Source organism: Falco rusticolus, chromosome 6, assembly GCF_015220075.1.
Source record: "Falco rusticolus isolate bFalRus1 chromosome 6, bFalRus1.pri, whole genome shotgun sequence".
NCBI classification, from domain to species: Eukaryota; Metazoa; Chordata; class Aves; order Falconiformes; family Falconidae; genus Falco; species Falco rusticolus.
Window position 1 is genome coordinate 18,833,205 of NC_051192.1, and position 20,657 is coordinate 18,853,861.

At 39.0% G+C, this 20,657-nt stretch overlaps 1 protein-coding gene across 1 annotated transcript in view; it reads left to right on the plus strand.

The window, feature by feature from the left end:
* The window catches only part of FZD3 (frizzled class receptor 3), a 61,475-nt gene that overhangs the window by 25,438 nt on the left and 15,380 nt on the right, over positions 1-20,657 (plus strand). Inside the window, exons 3-4 of the mRNA XM_037392690.1 lie at positions 3,507-3,703; positions 5,323-6,340. Of these exons, the coding sequence (XP_037248587.1) occupies positions 3,507-3,703; positions 5,323-6,340 (1,215 nt within the window). The remainder of the gene's footprint in view (positions 1-3,506; positions 3,704-5,322; positions 6,341-20,657) is intronic.

The following is a 20,657-nucleotide window of genomic DNA, read 5'->3' on the forward strand; positions in this document are numbered from 1 at the left end:
CATAAAAAAAAGTCTTTTAATCTCTCTGGCTTTATTTTTAATAGTGAACAACATAATCAGTAGGTGGAAGTGACTTTTCATCTGAGGAGCTGGAACGGGGTGAGATAATTTTAGAGATAGGGTGGTTACAGACTGAGCTGCTTACAGGCACAAATGCTGCTGTTACTGGTTAAAAGCAAATAAGTCTCTTTTTCTGCATTGCCAGGAGTGGTTGTAGGGTGTTTGCTTCTGTTAAGCTTAGCCTCTTCATGATTTTAAAATAAACTGATTTGATATAATTCATAAGAGAGTTTTTGTCTGCCTGCAGTTGCTATTTTGAGACAGAATGATGTGAGAGAGGCCTGGAGTTGCTGAGAAACAGAACAGCCAGCACTAGGGGAACAGTCCTATTAAATTACCCCTGCTTAAGTGTATTTCTTCAGTGTTGTTGTGGTTGAGTATATCTGTACTGTGTCCTCAGGAGTATGCTGAGGCCATGCTGAAAATCAGACTAGTTTTCTGCAGCTCTAAAGAACGAACCATAAGTCCATCTAATGTCTGCTCCAGGGGACTTTGTCAGGGAAGATTCAGTTACACTAGTGTTGCATCAAATGTTTCAGCATCTTCCCTCCAGCTGCCATGCCAAAAGGGTCTCTCTGTAGACCCTGCATCATATCTGTCAGGCCCCTGAGAGGACAGATCTTGTCCCTGATTGTCCAGGCCCATGTGGATGTCTTAGAAAATAAATGGTATCTTAGACAGAAGGAGAGGCTGGTGTTTAGGCAGCTGTCTCCCTGCCTGTTTGAGCACCCTGTAACTTAGCCCTCAAGCTGCTGAAGGGGAGGGCCAGGGAATGCACTGCACTTACTGAGAGTGCTCTTTCAGACCCTGGAGCCATTGCCAAAGAGTGCCATCTGCATCCCCATTTTTGGAGGTTTCCTGTCTCGGTTCCAATATCCCCTTGGACACCATTGGCGGTTTCCTTTGGAGTTGGCTGAAAGCCATTACAACAGCCACCTGCCCATAGCAGGATCAACAGGATACAAGGAAGTACTGGTACCTTTCTGTTCCCTTCAACTTGCTTTACTACATTTCCTTTGCTTTGCAGTAGCTATGATCTGGAGCTCCATTTGCAGTTTTCTTAGGTGCGCACCTTGAGATAGTCTGGGATCTTCCTAAATGGTACAGCTTTCTGCAAATCAACAAAAAACAAACAAATCTTTTCCTGTTGCCTCACCTTCATTAAAAGAGACATTTCTGAAGTATTTTTTTTAATGGAAGGTGTATCAAAGGAGCTTAATAGAGCATTTGTCAGGAGAACTTGTAATTTAGGTATGGGCACATGCAAAACTGCAGTGGCAGGAGGAAAGACTTGGGGGGGGGCAGGTATTAAGTCAGTAGCTCTTTTTCATAAAGATGTAACTTGATTTTCTTATTTTCAAGGTTCTTTGAAAAGAAGGGAAGTTAAAAACTTCCCAAAGTAAAAATGGAGTTTTCCTTTTGTTTTCTCTTTCCATCAAATAAAGGCAGACTATTATCTTAAGCTTTTCTGGTTCATGTCAGGCATCATAACTACCTGGAATCCATTTCTTGGATCCTTGTTGTCAAACAATAGCTTTAACTGTGTTATAGGCAATAACTATTTAAAAATAAAAACATATATTGCCAAATAGCAAGTGTTTCTTGAGTAACAATGAGCTTGTAAATGTAAATATTTTCTGACTATTGCTGTCTTTTTCCTTGTTAATAGTTCTGAAGGCTTATATTGCGCTTCATACAAGGTGTTGCCAAATTGCATGGCTCTGTTGTCAAGTGACAACATTTTCAAAAATGCATAACACTGAAGAGAATTTAATCAGCATGATAAATACTGATGATGTTTTTTTAAAAAAATCAGTAAAATCACAGCATGGTTGTGTTTTGTAGTCCAAAAATTAACCTTTTACAGCAAAGGAGGCATATAGGAATATTAGGAGGAGTAAGGAGGCGATAAGGAAGAACTGAAATGTGAAACTTTTCCTCCTCATTTCTAGCAATTGTCTTTTATATTGCCACAGAAGATGACCTATTTTTTGTTGTTGGGTCTGTTCTGTTCTATAGTTTGGAATAAAAAAATATTGAATCAGTTTAAAATACTTCTCAGGAAATTGCTGTTTGAATAATATACTCTTTCTACAGCCTAGTCTTCAGCTGCAGTTATAATAAGATTCAGGGTTTATATATATATATATATATACACACACACACACACATACATGTGCATCTAGCAGCGTTTGTGCTTCTGCTATTGTACCACAAATTCTGAACACTAGACTTCTTGCTTTATAATCCTGCTAGGCTGTGGAGAAGAGGAAACTTTGGTATCAAGAAAATGGACTTTTTATAAAAAATTATCTGGAACAGAGCTTGTGTTAGCGTTGCTGTTGATCAAGCAGCTGTCACCTTTTCCCTTCAAGCTATGATTTGAAATATAATCAAGGGGAAGTGGCATACTAAAATGTCACTGCTCTTTCTCTGGTCTGGAGGTAGCAGAGTAATTCAGCATTCGTATTTGTGATACATTTTCTTTCAGTGCTTCCAGGAGGAGAGTTCCTGTCACTGTTAGGTAAACCTGTGATAAAGCAACACAGTAGCACAAGACAACAGTTATTTTTTCTGACTAATTTTTTTCAGGCTGCGATTTCACAGTGCTTTCTGATGGCTAGTCAAGAAATGTTATTTCACTGTGATTATAGCCCTATTCTGAAAGCTAGAAAGTTCTATGTTTGCATGAGATTTTATATAACCATGATAGCATGCATGTTGGGACTCTTTTCCTTCTATCATCAGAGAATATCTGTAGAACTGAGATTTTAACAAATAGGTTCTCTTTGGTTGGACAAGATGCTGTGGGAAGACTGCAATGGAAAATGTCCTGTGTTTACATTTTATAGGAGGCTATGAAGAACACTGCCCTGCAGAAGAAATGCAAGAAATAGATTATTTACAATTATTATGTCATGATCCAAAAACAATATTTGAAAGATCACAGTATGCTATATTTCTATGCTGTCAAGGAATCTTGCATTATCTAACATTCCTCAGACTGTAATCTCATCAACTGAATGCAAGTTTTTCTTACTATCCTACTAAATAAGCAGCTAGCAGTTCATGGTGTGGCTGTCAGTTACACAAGCACTAAAAGGAATCAAGTTTGTGTGACTTATGGGAGAGAGTCAAGCTAAGCCTGAATCTTCAGAGGTGTTTAGCTGTCTAATTCCCGTTGATTTTCATGCAAATTGAGTACATAAATGTCCCTTGTGAATCTTTGTCGTTGTCCCCAGGCTTCTTGATTGCCTGTCTTCCTAAAATACCTGAGTGCTGTGTTATGATGATTACTTCTTCCAGCAGACAAAGTTCAGAAAAAGAAGCTTGCGGTTATGGTCGTGAAAGCCCTAACACATCATGAGACAAATTGTAGCTTCCGTGCTGAAGTGTTCTGCAAATGTGCTGTTTGTAGCTATTGAATTCTTCTTTTTCTTTTCTAGCCATTTCATCCAATGGTGAATTTGGAATGCTCGAGAGATTTTCGACCATTTCTGTGTGCCCTCTATGCTCCTGTGTGCATGGAGTACGGCCGTGTCACTCTCCCCTGTCGCAGACTCTGTCAAAGAGCATACAGCGAGTGTTCCAAACTCATGGAGATGTTTGGGGTCTCTTGGCCTGAGGATATGGAGTGCACCAGGTGAGCAAATCTGGTTGGGTTTTTTTGTTTTGTTTTGGGTTTGGTTTTTTATTTTTTTTAAAATCCCAGGATAAAATTTTAGTATGATCTAGGATGTCTTATGATCTGAAACAGATGTTTTAAATGTATTCCATTACAAGTGCCCTTATTTTCCCTTGCATTTGTGTAACAGCTTGTTTCCTGGGGTGGAAACTGAGTTCATATTTCTATCACCTGCCCAAAGGAAAAGTTGAAAATTTCTGTGGGCAGTTACTATAAACAGCATGTGCATATTCTTAAATGAATAAATATACCCACCTGTTTTTCTTCTTCCTTGTCACTTATGCTGACCTGGTTTTGTCTGCTATACCAAAGTTGAATAGGTGATACTGTTATAAATTTCTCTGAGAGTCGGGCAAAATTGCATACGCTAGATATTAATGGCCCTTTTCTGAAGGGGGAGCTGGCTGGTCTTGATGAGTGTATAAAATCTCAAACCTCTGTTTTCAGAGCATCTAATGCTTGTTGAGCTTGTGTGTAAACAGATGTTTTCAGCTTTACATTACACAAGTAACTTTATATAAGGTATTTGATGATGCTCCAATCTATATGAAACAGAATATATATGAAATGGAAAACAGTATCTTTATGCTTTGGTGTTTTGTTTTTTTTAAGTGATTTCACAGCTAATAAAATACAGGAAAAGAAACAGGAAGAAATAGTCTGTCTTACAGTTGGATTAGCGGGAACGAAAACCAAAACTTTTAGCAAAAGAATAAGTCAGAGGATGCTTTTAGGTCCAGATAACCTGCATCGAAGATGGCTATAACTCCATGCACCAAACAGATGCCTGGGCCCTTTAGGTCCTCCCATCTCGTCAGTAAGGCTCAGGTAGTAAAATTTCAAAGCCAGAGCTAAAACTACTGAAACTTTTGCTGGTGCTATGTTAATGCCATTGTGCCAGAACATGAACTGTGGCAGAGGAACAGCCATACTTAGCTTATGCTGCACTTGCTGAGGCGATAACATCTAGCAAAACAAGGAACTGGATAGCTAGGCGTGGAATCTCCCTCCAGTCTCTCCTTCAAAACTTTAGACTGTACTCCAGCAGTCCTTAGCCTCCAGTCAGAGTTTTATTTAATTACAGAAATATCTTCATCATAATTTCAATTTATTGAAGCTAGTAGCAGTGGTAGGTTGGATTTTTGTCTAACCAGTGCACCATCCTGTCTGATAGCAGCTAGTACAGTTGCTTAGGGAAAAGTTTTAAAATACTGTATAAAATCATGCTTCCCTGGGCACATAGTCTCCATTTACAGTAAACCTAAGTTTATAGACTTGCTGAGACGGATTTTGTGTCCTAACCTTTATGCTTAAAGCCGCAATGGGGCCCTTGTCCGTTTATTTCTCTGGTTTATTTTTAAACCTACTTTATAGTTTCAACATCCACTGCATTCTGGGACAATGAATTCTAGCGTTTGTTTATACATAGCGCAGTATTTCATGAATTACCTGTTGTTTGGATCGTTCTTTAGTTTTGCTCCAGTTAGTATGTCTAAAGTCAGACATATAAATAAGGTTACTAGTCTTTGCAAAGTCTCTGTATATTTCTTGTAAATAATTATTTTCTTACTTTTTAGATTCCCAGATTGTGATGAGCCATATCCTCGTCTTGTTGACCTCAATTTAGCTGGGGAGCCCACAGAAGAGGCTCCAATGGCAGTACAGAGGGATTATGGCTTTTGGTGTCCTCGGGAGTTGAAAATAGACCCTGATCTGGGTTACTCTTTCCTGAGGGTACGGGACTGTTCCCCTCCTTGCCCCAATATGTACTTTCGGCGTGAAGAGCTCTCCTTTGCTCGCTACTTCATCGGAGTGATCTCCATCGTCTGCCTTTCTGCTACCTTGTTTACTTTTTTAACTTTTCTGATCGATGTCACAAGATTTCGCTATCCAGAAAGACCGATAATATTTTATGCTGTCTGTTACATGATGGTGTCATTAATTTTCTTCATTGGCTTTCTGCTTGAAGACCGAGTAGCGTGTAACGCATCTAGCCCTGCCCAGTACAAGGCTTCCACAGTGACACAGGGCTCTCACAACAAAGCTTGCACCATGCTATTCATGGTGCTCTATTTCTTTACCATGGCTGGCAGTGTTTGGTGGGTCATTCTGACCATCACATGGTTCTTGGCAGCTGTGCCAAAATGGGGCAGCGAAGCAATCGAGAAGAAAGCGTTGCTCTTCCATGCCAGTGCCTGGGGCATTCCAGGAACTCTAACCATCATCCTCTTAGCAATGAATAAAATTGAAGGTGACAATATTAGCGGCGTATGTTTTGTTGGCCTCTATGATGTGGATGCATTAAGATACTTTGTACTCGCACCTCTCTGCCTGTATGTTGTTGTTGGAGTTTCCCTTCTGCTAGCTGGCATTATCTCCCTCAATCGGGTTCGCATTGAAATCCCATTAGAAAAAGAGAACCAGGACAAACTAGTGAAGTTCATGATCCGGATTGGCGTGTTCAGTGTTTTGTACCTCGTGCCGCTGTTGGTTGTAATTGGCTGCTATTTCTATGAGCAGGCTTATCGAGGTGTGTGGGAGACGACATGGATTCAAGAACGCTGCAGAGAATATCACATCCCGTGTCCCTATCAGGTGAGGAAAACTATATGACATATTCAGGAGTGCAGAAAATGGATAATGGGGGGATGAGTTAAGACTTACTTGTCATCCCTAACTGAAAGAGCTGCTATTTGGACATGGGAAGGTTCTTGCCATACTCTAATTATCTGGATAATGCGTCAGGCCTTCTGGAAGACTAGGTATTATTGGGAAATCGGAGGCTTGCATCAGATGCTTTGTGGCTTTTTATGCAGTTTCTGGGCTGTATGGGACCTATACAGGATATAAAGATGCTATTTTAAACCAACTTCAGGAACAGGATTTAATGAGTTTATTTTTGGTCATTAGAGATGTGTTACAAGTTTTGCTCTGAAGAAATTTTGGCACTTAAGCTGCATTGTCATCAGCCTGATTGCTGCTTTTTCTAGTTTTTGTTGCTCATCTGTAACAGTTTAGTTGCTTTGATTAGCCTAGAGGTTTTGTGCTTATTTTAGAGCAGCCTATGCATGTGTCAGAAATGTCTGTATAAAATCTTACTTGAAGTGTCTTCTGAAGGAAACCAGAGCTTTACCGCTCATCGGTTTTGATTTTTTTTCAAGAAAATTACACTTACCTGCTCAATTTGTTCAATTGAGTTATCACAGGAACAGAAGCCTCTAAGAGGACTAGATTTCAAACTGTCCACTGTTTACTTCAGTGTTACACTGGTGCAAAGGAAGCGTTGTAAGTATTAATTACTTGAAGCCTACTTTCCTTTTTGAACCAAAGTGGCAGATTGGTTTTGGAATGATATTGCTTAGATATTTTCTGCAACTTATTTGGAAGATCTTTATTTCAAGAAGATTGTACAATAAGCATCTATTATATAGCTGCACATGCAGGGGTATAAAAAGGAGTTATTTTGGCTCTAAAGCAGTTAAAACATCAGCTGGATCATCAAAGCTCACATTTTAATGCCATAAAATATCGCTTAAAGGTTTGGCTTAGTCTATATAGCTTGATAATAATCTTTTTATTACCTTTTAACCCTTTTATTGTTTTCTCTGTTAGATTTTATTAGGGTGTGACTCTTCCCTCCCATCCAATGTGTGAGCATTTTTATGGCAGGAAATATCTGTCAGTGGGTGTGTTCAGTTTATTTGCCTGATTGAGTCTTCATTGCTGCAGGTTTTAATATGTTAAATGGACTGGTGGTTAAAAAGAGAGAAAAAGAGGGACACGTGGTTTTCTCTGTTAATTTCAAATACCCATCATATGCCAATCTAAAACTTGTGTAAGAGTCTATAAAATCAAAAGGATTCTGCTTTCTCATAAGTTAAACAAAAAACTTTTAAACCTTGAAACTTCTGTCTGAGGGCTAAAATCCTGGCTAGTGGAGTAATGAAAGCATGTAGTAAAATGCTACTCAAATCTCTAGAAAACCGTTAACATAATGGCTCAGCGGGAGTCAAAAGAACAATAATGGTTTCATTCACATCAAATTGGGTTGAAGGACCCGGAGACCCTGGGGAGTATTAGAAGGGTTTTTCTTCTAGCCCATCCAATTTTTTTCTTAAACTAAACATGCTTCCCTAATTAAACTATCCAGACTTACAATTGAAACAGACTTCCAAAGCTGTGGGGAAAAATAATTTTATCCTTAGATTGTACTAAAATATAGTATCAAATCAGGGGAAAATTTAAGGCTTTGTGGAGAGTATTGCTCACTTGCAAAATACGACCATATTATTTTCTGAGCCTTGATTTTACTTAACTTAGAGTATTTGAATATCAGTTTCTGAGATGAGACTATCCTAAATTGAGAGTTGTAGTTGATTACACAGTGTTTTATGTGCAAAACATACGCAGGATTGTGGTAGTTGGGATTTGATACTTGCACAGGCACACTTTTTTCAACACCAGCAAATCTGAGGTTAAAAATTCATTAGTCCATTCAACCGTTACATCATCTTTGCCATCAGAGGATGATGGCACAGTAACTCATTCTGGAAAACTGCTAATGGGGGAGTTCAACTATGCAGCTGCTACAGGCATGCCTCCCTCCTGTGTGACTGCTTCATGCAGGAGATACTGCGGGGTTAATAATTTACTGCAGATTGCCCTGGCTGCTGCTAAACCAAAGAAGGCCTTGGCAGCTGGTGTTCAAATGAAAAATAGACATCATGTTGCATTGACTACCTAAAGGGCTAAATATTCCCAAAATGGAGGAGGCAACAAAATACCTTTATGCTTCAATCTTGATTTCTGGCTACCTGCATGTTTCCTGGGTTAACCCAGCAACATATTAGTATGGAGGGAGGCATCTGTTGCTTTCCTTGTGAAATAAAAACTTTTTTTTTTTCCCCATAAAGACAGGAAATCAATATCCTAGTATTTCCTCTCTTTGAGGAATAAGCACAGGGCAAAAAAGACCTCATTTTACCTTGCCTTCAGCATCCTCAGCACTCCACGTTACTGGGAGAGGCTGGAAAAGAGGGGAGGCGTTTGTACAAACTGGCAGTAGCTCTCTCCCCACGAGCCCATCCCGGACCTCAGTTTTCTGTAGCATCAGGGGCTGCTGCAGGTCAGGCAGTAGCTTTAGTATGTTGCCTGGGCAGCAACGGCAGGTAAAATGCTAGGCAGCAGTCGTCCCTCTCATACCATGACTGTGAGGGCTCAGATGAGTTCCAAGATGAGCCCTCAAAAGTTGAGTGGAGTGAATAGTGTCTCCTTGAGTCTTCCTTTAGTAAGGAAGAAGCTACTATGTTGAGAGATGGGCTTTATTTACAGTATATACAATATATCTAACATGATTCAGAAATGTAGTTGCACTTTCCCCACTATAAGGGAAATGCATTGTTTTCATGGATGTCAACTTAAACAGGCAACTTGGGGAGTTGCATTTTGTATCAACTTGGACAAATATCTTAATTCAGTTAAAAATATCAAGGTTGCTATATTACAGCACCCTTCTTTCAATATGAATAATGGCAAGATGACTAAGGTGTTAACCACAAGTAATTATTTTTATTGTTTCTGATGCTAGAGCTATTTGCAGTGACTGCAATGATGTAATCTTTCCAGTCAGTATTACGTCCCTGTGAAATACCTGCTCACAGTGGCCTAAAAATGTCGTAACCCACCCCCTCCATTTTCACTGAGGTCAGAATATTTTTCTTTTCCTGGAGGGGGGAGTACTGCCTTTGTAATCTACTTTCAGCACAGCAATATTCAAGTGGGGAGCTGAATTTTATGTTGGTATTCCACTTCTCGCTCATTGCCTTAAAAAATTAATTCATGCTTGATCTCAAAAAATGGATTAATGTTTTTGGTCAAGAGGAGTTCATGCACTAGGAAGTGAAATTTAATTTTCACTAGCTGTAGAACCTGGTACTCCCATCATAAACATAGCATTTTAACTGGGCTGTGTGCATTACATGTTCTTCAGGTCAGACTTTTATCTCATATATAGTCCTTTTTATGAGAGTATAGCACAATTTTATGTGAAGGTAAAATAGAGAAATGAAGGGAAAGAAGCAGGGAAGTATGATACAATCCAGTCATAAATTTGTCACATCTAGTCATCTCTTTTGCTACAGTCGAAAATACATGTTTTGCTGCTCCTTCTTCTGCTTCCGTTTGTAACAGTGGTGTTTCTACCAATATCATGTGATTGTTCAGAAGGAAGAGCCTTGCAACAGAGTTGGATTTTTGTAAAGTTGGGCTCAGGGAGGGACATTTGGGAAAATAAAATTCTGCATGTTCCTATTGCTTTTCAGCATGGCTATCGTCTCCATCATCTGTCTAATAATTTTACCGCTCATAACAAGTTCTTGATATGGGCTTGGCTCTTTAGTCTGCAGTCCTGACCCAATGGTGAGCTTTCAAAGCTTGTCTCTTTCCTCTCTTGCTTTGCAATTTCTACCTTGTATGTTGATGGAGCATGTCATGCTATAGGAACTAATTCAGATAAGTGGTGGACTGGGATAGATTTTTGGCTGGTCACTTTACAGAAGCACAGAATCGCTCGGGTTGACGGGACCTCTGGAAATCATCTTGCTCAACCCCACTGCTCAAGCCGGGTCAGCCCAGGACTGGATCCAGTCAGGTTTTGAATTCCTGTTGCCTTAAAAGCTGTGAGTTTCTTTCTATCAGGTGCCTAAGCTCAGATACATCTGATGTTGGGTAAAAAGTAGGGGGAAAGGGGAAGAAACCCCCATTTGTAGTGCACTTAGCTGCTGTTACATATTCTTCTCCTCCAGGCACCACAGTGTTTTTGTTCTTTACAAGGAGAGTGTCAGAGTTTTGTTCTTGGAAATTGCAAAGACAGACAAATTGGGACACAGTTACCTGCCCCAGTCTGTGAAAGTATCTCTCAAAACTGGGATGAATTTGGCTGCAAAGTGAAATAGTTACTCAGCAAAGTCAGTCTCCAAAGGTGGTTGTAATGTATGTTTTTCTTATGAAAAGTAGTTCAAAATGGTGAATACAGTTTTACTAGCCCAGAGAAAAGGGAAGGGCTGCATCAAACCAGAAACATTCCAAGTTGGAAGAAAGTGGTAATTGTCTTCTTCCCAAGGTAAGGAAATGTGTCTACTTTCTTGAGATGGCAGAGTATGATGTCAAAAGCTTTTACCTCTTTATTTTTTTTTTTTATTTATTTATTTTTTTTTTTAGTCCCATAATGGCAGATTTCCTGCAAAGTAAAGAAGGTCCTGAGTTAAGATTCATTTCTTTTAAATCCAAATGTAAATAGACTCTCCATAGTCCTCACCAGTGCTTCAGGGCTAGGCTAGGCACTGTGCTGATGGGAGAGACATCTAATTTAGATGTTAAGGAGGAAAGAAAAGAAAAATAAACTATTTCAAAGACATTTGCTACCCTAGTGAGAGTCCTTGAGAGATGAAACTAAGCAGTATGAATTATCTTTGCTTGTGATCTGATATTCATAATTGCTTCACCGGATTAAAAGACCATAGTGCTATCTTGCTAAGAGTGAAGGTGGTGCTCCCTGCTTTTCTTTTCAATATTATTCAGAGGAATGGAAGCAGATGTGGATAGCACAATTGATTTACTGTTGATGGGGAAAACCTGGATAGCAGGGTGAGTTTAGAACAAATTGTAGACTCTAATTTTGTATTGGAAACTCTCTTTTATTTTTCATTAGGAACTCGGTTTTGTGTTGTATGCTGAATATCCGTCCAGTCTTGTTCAGTCATTATTGTAATGTACTCCAGGTAGATCCCTAAGCCCAGAACCAGGAGTAAAAATAGTGATGAATACGTTTAGACGTGGAAGGCTTTAAAATGTGTAGATCCAGTTATGGAGTCTGTTTACAACCTACTTACCCAACGTATGGCACTGTGCCTGTGCAGTGTCTTCTTCACTATATCGTCTGTTTTTCAGCTTTGGGCTTGGCCTCGTATAAACCAGCAGAATTTGAGAGATAAAATAACAAACACCTATCAGAGTGAAAACAATGTGAAAATGAAGAACAGCTACTGAGAGCAGCTTTCCTTTATTTAATTTCAGATGTCTTTACCTAAGCCAGGTGTCCTTGCCTCCTTTTATAGCTGAAGCTGAGAAATGAGCATTTTTATAGTGATTAATTGGACAGTCAAATGAATTGTATCCTGACTTTATTGTCGGTTTGAAGAGGTAACACCTGCTGTCATTGGATGATTCTATGTTAGTGTTTTTGCTACAAAATTATGGGGTATTTTTGGGGGGAAGGGGTAAGAGAGGTTGGAGGATTTTTGCAATCTGTCCCCTTCAAAAATCAGAATATGCCTCAACACCTTTTAAACACACTTTCTAGATCCTGACCAGTCTTGGCTTGAATAGCAGCCATTCCAGAAAGAAAACTGGATAGCATGGGTTTTGCTCATTTTTGAAGAAAGTACATAAGTAAGCACCTAAGGCCACAGTACTTGGAAGGACAGAGGCTTGCATTTGGGAATCCCATGGACGGATAATTTTTGTTTTGCTAAGCATCATATAAACATGCTTCAACGACTGACAGAGAAGTCTACTTATGCAAGAACAGTGAACACAACTATTTTTGCAAATGTAATTTTAACCAATTGAGTTCTTGAAGCAGTTATTACACTTATGTCTTTAAATCTTTTCTATTTTCCTTCTGATCTTTGCTTTAAAAAAAATCAAAACTGCCTTGGCATTTTTAAGGACTTTAATAATTAAGGGCAATGCTGTAAGTTGGTGTAATACTGAATATCATTTCTATCAACATAGAAAATAGGAAGTCAGTTGAGCCAATTTTTTTTCCTCTTCACTCTACCTATTTCACTCCAAGATGAGGCCCCAGTCTTGCTGTGTAATAATGTCAAATGGGTTTTTACTGAAGATGAGAGTTCTCACCCACTCACTTCTGTTCATTGCTGGTGTCGGATAAAGAAGAGAGGATTAATTGTGGTTGCCTAAGATACCAAAAGCATAAATGGAAAGAATGTTTTGTTATGGTACCTCTTGTCTGTCAATGGCAGTTATATGTATCTAGTACAGGCACAAAAGAAAACAAAATACAAGCTTGCTAATATATTTCTGTTTTTATAGAAATTATACCACATTACAGATTATTTTAACGCATTATTTAACAGCTCAGATTGGAGAAATGGATTTTACTATTAGGATTAATCTCTGTCACCTGCTGATAATTTTGGCTCAAGAACTTGTCAGTTTTCATGTTTCTCATTTTCACAAAGGTACTTTTTGATCCTATCACAGTTAATTTTGTACTGGAACTTTTCAACATAATTTTAGATGTCTCAAAATTAACACTGTTGTGATAAAAATCTCTTCGTTTCAAACTGATTTGGATCACTAACAACTATAAACTGCTTTGTTTGTTTTGCATCCTTTTTAGAGGTTGCCCACGTAATGGGTGGGGGTAACATTGTTGAGTGTGTTTCATTCCCACTTGGCACAGCTTTGTCCTTCATTTATTTTATGCCTGGTGCACTGAACAAACACGGCAGGAACGTTGCTGAAAGCAGAAACTACGCGTAGCCTTCTTGCAGAACCGTTTCAGCACAGAACAGGTGCCAACTGAAAAGCAACTATGGTGATACAGTCGCGGTAGGCTGAGAGCCAAGAGTATGAGAGTGTCTAGTTATCTGCTCTGCTCTTCACTCTGCTGAGTATTATATCTCCTAGCGCCTACTTTTAACTAAAATTGGGCAGAAGCAAAAAAGACACTGAGACAAACTACTGTAAGTTCCGGCTTAGGTTTTGCAGCTCTGTCTCTTCATTTCTCCCCCACATTCTCACCCCCACAAAAGAGAAGAAAAACAAAGGAAAAAACCTTACTTCATAAACTGTATTTGTGTTCAGGTTTTATAGTGCTTCCCCCCACCCCCCAGATTCTTAATAGACATTTGAATTTACTGTAGAGATTTTTAAATTAGGTGATGGCAAAGTTGATTCACACGCACTTAAGAAATGCTCTTGTAGCAGACAGTCTTTTCCCATGGCTGCATTATGGGTGAAGTGTAGCCCCTGTTGACACAGGCTTTATTTTCATGCACAAATGCTTTAGAACAATTGCACATGCGGCCCAAAGAGAAGAAAAGACGGGGCTTGCAAACATCTTGCCAAAAACAGTGGCAAGAAGTAATTGTCGAGATACAGAGTCTCTGTTTGTGGGGTGCTGATCAAGTCAGGATGGAGTCTCCCCGCTTTTATTGGCTGCAATATATGGCATTTTCCAGTTTTTGCCATTTTCTCCACTAATCAGGGGGGTGCCACTGTCCTTTTAAATATAAAATAACTCAGCTGGTTTACCATCTGTGTTACAGTGGGTCTTCAGAAACACGCGGGGGAGTGCACTAAGCTGGATACAGAAAAGAGGCTTTGTTAAGAAATGTCTTAGCGCCCTTTTTGTGTGGCACAGGCATAAAGAGAATATATTTAGAGATGTCTATAAATCTAGATTTCTCCTCCCACCTCTTTTTCATTAGTTGTTGTTTAGAATTCCTCTCAGAAGAGGTAATAGATTTGCTTAAATCTGCCCTAACGAATTACTTCTTTTTGAATGTAATTATTCTGTCAAAAAAAAAAAAAAAAAAAAAAAAAAGTGGTTGAGATAAAACCATATTTTCCGTGTTGTTGTTTACTCGGAAGAAACTGAGCAAATCTGAATTATGAGTTAGGCTTCTTTCAGAAACAAAAATAACATCAGCTCAGAACAGCAACATTAATCACAGTATTACACTGCTTCCTAACAGTGATTCCGTTAATTTTGCTTGGTTTAGATGTTTAGGAAAAAGAATATATTAATGGGAAATTTCTCAGAATTCTTTGTTTCGTCATTAGTAATATCAGTCCTGTCTCCTCCTTGCACATCCAGGACTTTGATAAATCCAACACAGGATGCAACATACTCTCTTATCTCACATTGGCATGTATGCAATTTCCAGTCAATTAACATATTGAGTGAAAGCAATCATTTCATTCACATGACTCATTTCTGGCTGGGTGTTTTTTTATTGGATTGACTGAGCTAGAGCCAGAGGGAAATGGTGATTTCTCAACCTTTATCTTCAGACAGGCTGATTTGTACTTGTATCCAAGTATGACTCCTCAAGGTCATCTTTTTCTTTTTTTCCTTTCTTTTTATCCAGTATTTTGCTGAGGGTAACTTGCAGAGGAGGTCAGATCCTGCTATTTTTGAGTTCTCAGTTTCATTCCATTCTCTTTTTAATAAGCATACCTTATATGTGGAACAGCCTTTAATTCTGATTATTAAGGAAGCTCGCTTTTCCCACTGACTCTTTTAATTGCTATTAAAATGGCAATAAAAAAACTCAGTTAGGAGGTCTGATTTCTCTGGTTTTGAAGCACCAGTCACTCTTAACTGTCAGAATTGAATGTTAGCAAATCAGTCGCCTAAAAAAAGATTTATCTTTTCATTTTAATACATTAAAGGAAATTGCCTATAATCTGCATTTGAAAATTCTGAATAGCAGTGCATTCATTAATGATTATGACTTTTTCACTGGGTTTCAGGGTTGCTTTGAGATGTTGAGTAGTCATGTCAAAATAGCTGTAGACCAAATTGCAAAAAGAAAATCTTTAATGGGGTGTTAGCTGTAGATCTCTGCCAAATTCTTAGCAAATGCTGAACCTCGATGTTTGTAAGCCTGGATATTCTGCATCTGAGTGAATTTCAGTGAGATGGCTTTTGTTGTGCTGTGTAGCATTCCTTGACTATTGAGTGACTTGTCCTGTCAGCATGGAAACACAAGGTACAATAAATTTCAGAGATACTGCACTTCTGTGCGTTTATTCCTAGTGATTTCAGAGGATCGTTACTATTTTCAACAAATTTTTAAAACTTGAGTCCTAGAAGGGTACTTAGATTTGGATGTCGTTGGTGTCAGACTAAGCAGCTCTGACAGTTAAACTGCTGACAATAGCTTTGCTTCTGAAAGCTTCAGCTTTTCAGGGAATTGTGATCACAGTCATCATATCTATAATGCCCCTGGGCATAACATGAGCAACCAGCTCCCACTGTGAGTGTTCCGAGAGGTTTGCTTGGTGGTGTAACATAAAGCAGTTCAGCATACTGTCTGTAAATACACACATATAGAAAGATGTTTACTCTCTCCATTAAAACAATTTTGTTTCTAAACCTGAAATCAATACTACTAAGTAAAGACTATACTTAAAATAATAGACCTACTCTAATGATGGAATATAATGTGATATATGAACTAAGTTCACCTGTAAGACTGGTCCAGATCTCTCAGACATGTTCTGCGTACGCCTTGATCTTGGTAAACATCTGCTTAGCTTAGACATGGCTGGGCTATATAGCATGAAAATGTACAAATATTTGCACATTTCAAGTTTGATTTTTCTTTTACATTATTTGTATGAACAAACAATTCTCCCCAGCAGCATCCTGCTGTTAGTTCTTTTTTCTTAACAGAGAATTATTCTATTTCCTAGAAAAGTAAATGCAGACAAAGAACGCAGTATCTCTTCCCACCATGTGTGAAGGTTTGCTTTCCACATGAGCTGAGCCCACTCATGAATCAGGTGCAGCTTCAAAATTGAACTGCAGAACATAAATATACTTGTTGATATATATAAATAAGAATCTTTTTATACACAAAAGGCTGTATTTGAGTCATATAAAGAGCTGGGTTATTCACTTGTTTTCCATTAACAGTTTATATTCATAGTAATACAGATGTATTTTTACATGTGTTTTTTTTATGTGTTTGTTCTTTTTAATGGAGTTTCTGAAGTCATTATATATAATTTTAATGCTGAATTATGTTAAAATATCAGTTACACTCAAAAAACCCAAGATCACTGCCTTCTCATTTTTATCATGAAAGAGTGAAAGCATGAACACTTATAAGCATATCATATACTGATAAATATCAAAACTGATGAGCTGCATCATCTTCCAGGGTGTAGAACACTCACAGATCAGAGTTAAGCTTAGACCAGACTATGTTACTCCTTGTGTTTGAAGTTTGGGACTTGTCTTTCTAGAAATGTATTATTGTGTGGGTTTAACAGCTCGACTTCGATATATGAAAATACTTTCCTCTCTAGTCCTGAAGCAGTTCTTTCAGCAAGAGCTAGGATGAGTTTTAAGTAGAAATGGGCCATTAATAATTCTTGTTATTATGTTTGAGTGTGTTATACTCTTGTATTTACTTGAGAACAGATGAGGGTGGAAGGGGCCTATGGAGACTGTCTAGTCAAGCCCCTGCTCAAAGCAGGGTCACCTAAAGCAAATGGCTTATAGCTGTGTCCAGCTGAATTTTTAATATCTCCATGGGCAGAGACTCCACAACCTCTCTTGGCAACCTGTTCCAATCTGATTGAAAGGTGTTCAATCACCTTTATACTATTACAGTATTCAGTGTTACATTGAAAAATTTTCCCAGTTGATGTAATAACCCCAACACCAAATTATTTTTCAAAGATTCAGTTGAACTGAAGTTTTTTAAAATCAGATGATGTAAATGATCATTAATATTCCATTCACACTATAACTTGAAAAAGAAAGCCTTTAGACTAATGAACATGGTGTTTCTGTCTGTGGTGAATAAAAAGTGTTTTATACATACTGTGTTTGCTAAAATAGCTATTTGTTTCTTTTCCCTGGAGTTCTGTACTTATGCCTTAAGCTATGGTTTGGCTGCTATTTGCATCTTTACAAAATTACACTGATCTATTTCTTTTGACTTCATCTCCAGCAATTTCACAGCGTGGTAATTACTCATTCTGAACCATTTTTGGAACAAATACAAACTGATGTGCAACTAGGTTTTGCTGGATGGCAGTATTTCTTCACCAAAAGGGTGTCCAGCACTGGGACAGGCTGCCCAGGGAGGTGGGGGAGTCACCATCCCGGGAGGGATTTAAAAGACGTGTAGATGCGGTGCTTAGGCCATGGTTAGTGGTGGGCTTGGCACTGCTGGGTTAACCGATGATCTTAAAGGTCTTTTCCAACCTAAATGAATCTGTGATTCTGTGTGATTGACTGCATTGTGTTGGATCAAAAAACACTGTAAGAAAAAACAAAAAGTAATGAAAGGTGCCAGGAGCACGGTTCTGTTAGAGCTTGTCTTTGGAGGAGGAGGGTATAAGAGCATGCATAGCCTTGCAAAAGAAGAAAAAGAAGGGATGCAGTTGCAGTTTTAGGAATCCATAAAGGACATTTAAGAACACATTAAAGTGACAGTGCTGGCAGAATGATAACATGGTCATGAATAAACTTCAGTTGAAAGTTAAGAGTATTATATGGTGAATTGAGTGGGGTGGCTCATGATTTCAGGATAAAGCTGGATAACTGAATGGGCTTGTGTGCCGTTGTTGGCTGCAGCAGTGGCAGACTTGACTTGACCAAGGATGCTTCTTGTGTTCTTAATGCCAAGTGTCTTCATTCAAGTAGTGAAAGTTTATGAATGGGGATATATTCCAAGCCTGGGCTGTAGTAAGCTTGCTAAATTTTGTGTTGTAAGAATTGAATAAATTCAAGAAAGAACATTTACTGCCAAAATAGATGTCAAAGCTGCAAAGGTTTTAGTCCAAGTACATTTTTAGCAGTGGGGTTGACAGAAATCAGATTTTTCTGATATATTAGGGTGGGTTTGTTTTCCTGACTTATTGATTCCCAAGGAAGTGCTTATATCTGAAGAAAAAAAATGGTATTTTTTCGGAATGGCAACAGGGAGCTTCCAACATCTCTGGCCATGGGACAAATCTGCCAAATGCAACCTACTGCAGTGAACCCTCAGTATCCCTAATTTGACAGATTTGCCAGTAATTCAGGTAGACATCTCTAATCTTGTCTTAATCTCTGTGAAAGTTAGGTATATCAAGCAGCATGTTGCGAGTTGCAGTAAAGAAGCATTTGCTGATACAACTTTGTTTCAGCTGTAAGTTCATTGACTCATGTTAGCCCATGCCAACTGCACTCCCTGTTTGCACAGAGAATACTACAGGAATGCCATCTGGTTCCTCAATGGGGGTAAGAACAACTGCATGACATATTATTTTTGGTGAGCAGTGGGATTTAAGTAAAAGAAATCATAGCCGGTCAGGTTTGTTTCATTGTGTAAGACACCTTTGGGTGAGTCACGCCTTGACTTGAGGTGATACTTTGTCATTTTAATTCCTGCATTAGTAACAGGTCTGTAAAAGGAAAAAAGAGTATATGGGTCCTTGGACCTGTTACATCAAATAGCTACAGCTCACCTAAAAGGGGCTATTTAGGAGAGGGGCTGAAATGGTCCAAAGTGAGGAATATGTTCAAGAATTGTTATATGATTCTTTTATTCCAGTGACAAGAGGAAAGATAAGCTGTGCTGGGCAAAACAACTGTGTGGCAGGTGGAGACTTGTTTGGGTTTTTTCTCTCTGCAGAGGAAACAACACTTCAGCTTGTTACATGTCCACAGGGAAAGGAAAGAGAGGTCCAAGCCTCTCATGGGTGGTACACTCAAGTAGACTTGCTTTTCCCATGCTTAATGCCCAGCATTAGTGCTGGGAGACTTGTTGACACCAGTTCCTCATACTGATAAAACAGAAGGCAGGTGTTTGGGCAATCTCTCTAATTGCAAACCATGGCCAGCACTTAAAAAATTAGTTGCTGTGATTGAATGCTGTCTCCCGCTTCAAGATAAAGCCACAAACCACCCAACATCCTGATAGCTTCATTGAGGTTCAGCTTTCCCTTGATAAACAGGGTGTTCCCCCAGAAGTAGTCTCCTGAAGCTGCAGAATAACCTGGCCAGAGATTGTTGTGAGATACCTGTAAGATGATGACTGAAGCTGTGTAGTTTTCTGTGTTCCCATCCCATGAACAGTTAGCATCAGAGTTTTGGATGATTGCTGGTTACTGACACTGTGACTAACTGCAGGGCCTGAAGGGCAAAAGCATTGGAGGTGAGTTATTAGACTCTAGTCATGAGTCAGGACCTTTTTAGTTGTCCTCTGGGATCCCTTTTCAAGAAGAAGATAGATGAGGAAACCCCTGCAGCCTTACCTTGTGAGAGGCCACTCTCTGCTGCGTTGTTCTTTATTCAAGCTATTTTTCCAGCAGATGATTACACTCCAGTGTGTTCCCCAGGCACAACGCAGGCAAGGGATGACTTCCGGTGAAAACCAGTGCCGTTCTTCTATGAACTGAATGATTTCTTTCCCATATATTGCTTTCCCATAACATGCCAGAGAAAGTAAAGAGAAATTCTTCCAAAATATATTTCATTGCATTTAAAATGTTCTACAGAGGCAGGTTATGTAATATATTTTTTAGGTACTTACATGAACTAAATTCTTGGGGGGGAAAAAGTGTGTGGCAGATCATTTGGCATGGTGAGTTATATCTGCTGTGCCGGAACTAACACTTAACTCTGTAGTGAGTAAGTTTCCTCCAGAATAGCCTCTATCCCATTAAGGTGGTAATTTTATAAGCTTTTATTGCAATGTCTTATTTATTTATTTTTAGCTTGGATTAGGTTTCGAAGCTATCCGTTACTGGCCCAAGTCTTGCATAGGCTGATCACTTTGCTTTAATTTCCACTCAGGGTATATAGCTACTCGGTAGTTCAGTAAGTCTGGAGAATGGTTAGTAATGCTTTTTCGTAATTGTTCTGACTATTTAGTTGTTTTAATGTGAGCCAATGGGCAAAGTTAATGCATGGTGCTTTCATGTTCCTGTGGCTGAGGAGAGTGTGACTGTGAAAGCATGAAACAAAGAGCATCCATGTTCCCAGGTGAGAAAATCCGGGGGTCTGAACGGCCATATTTACTCTGCTCGTAACAGTCTGGGTATCTCCTGAGCCACGTGGCTTTTGGTGTTTAGAGCCAGAAAAGTTTCCTTTTGT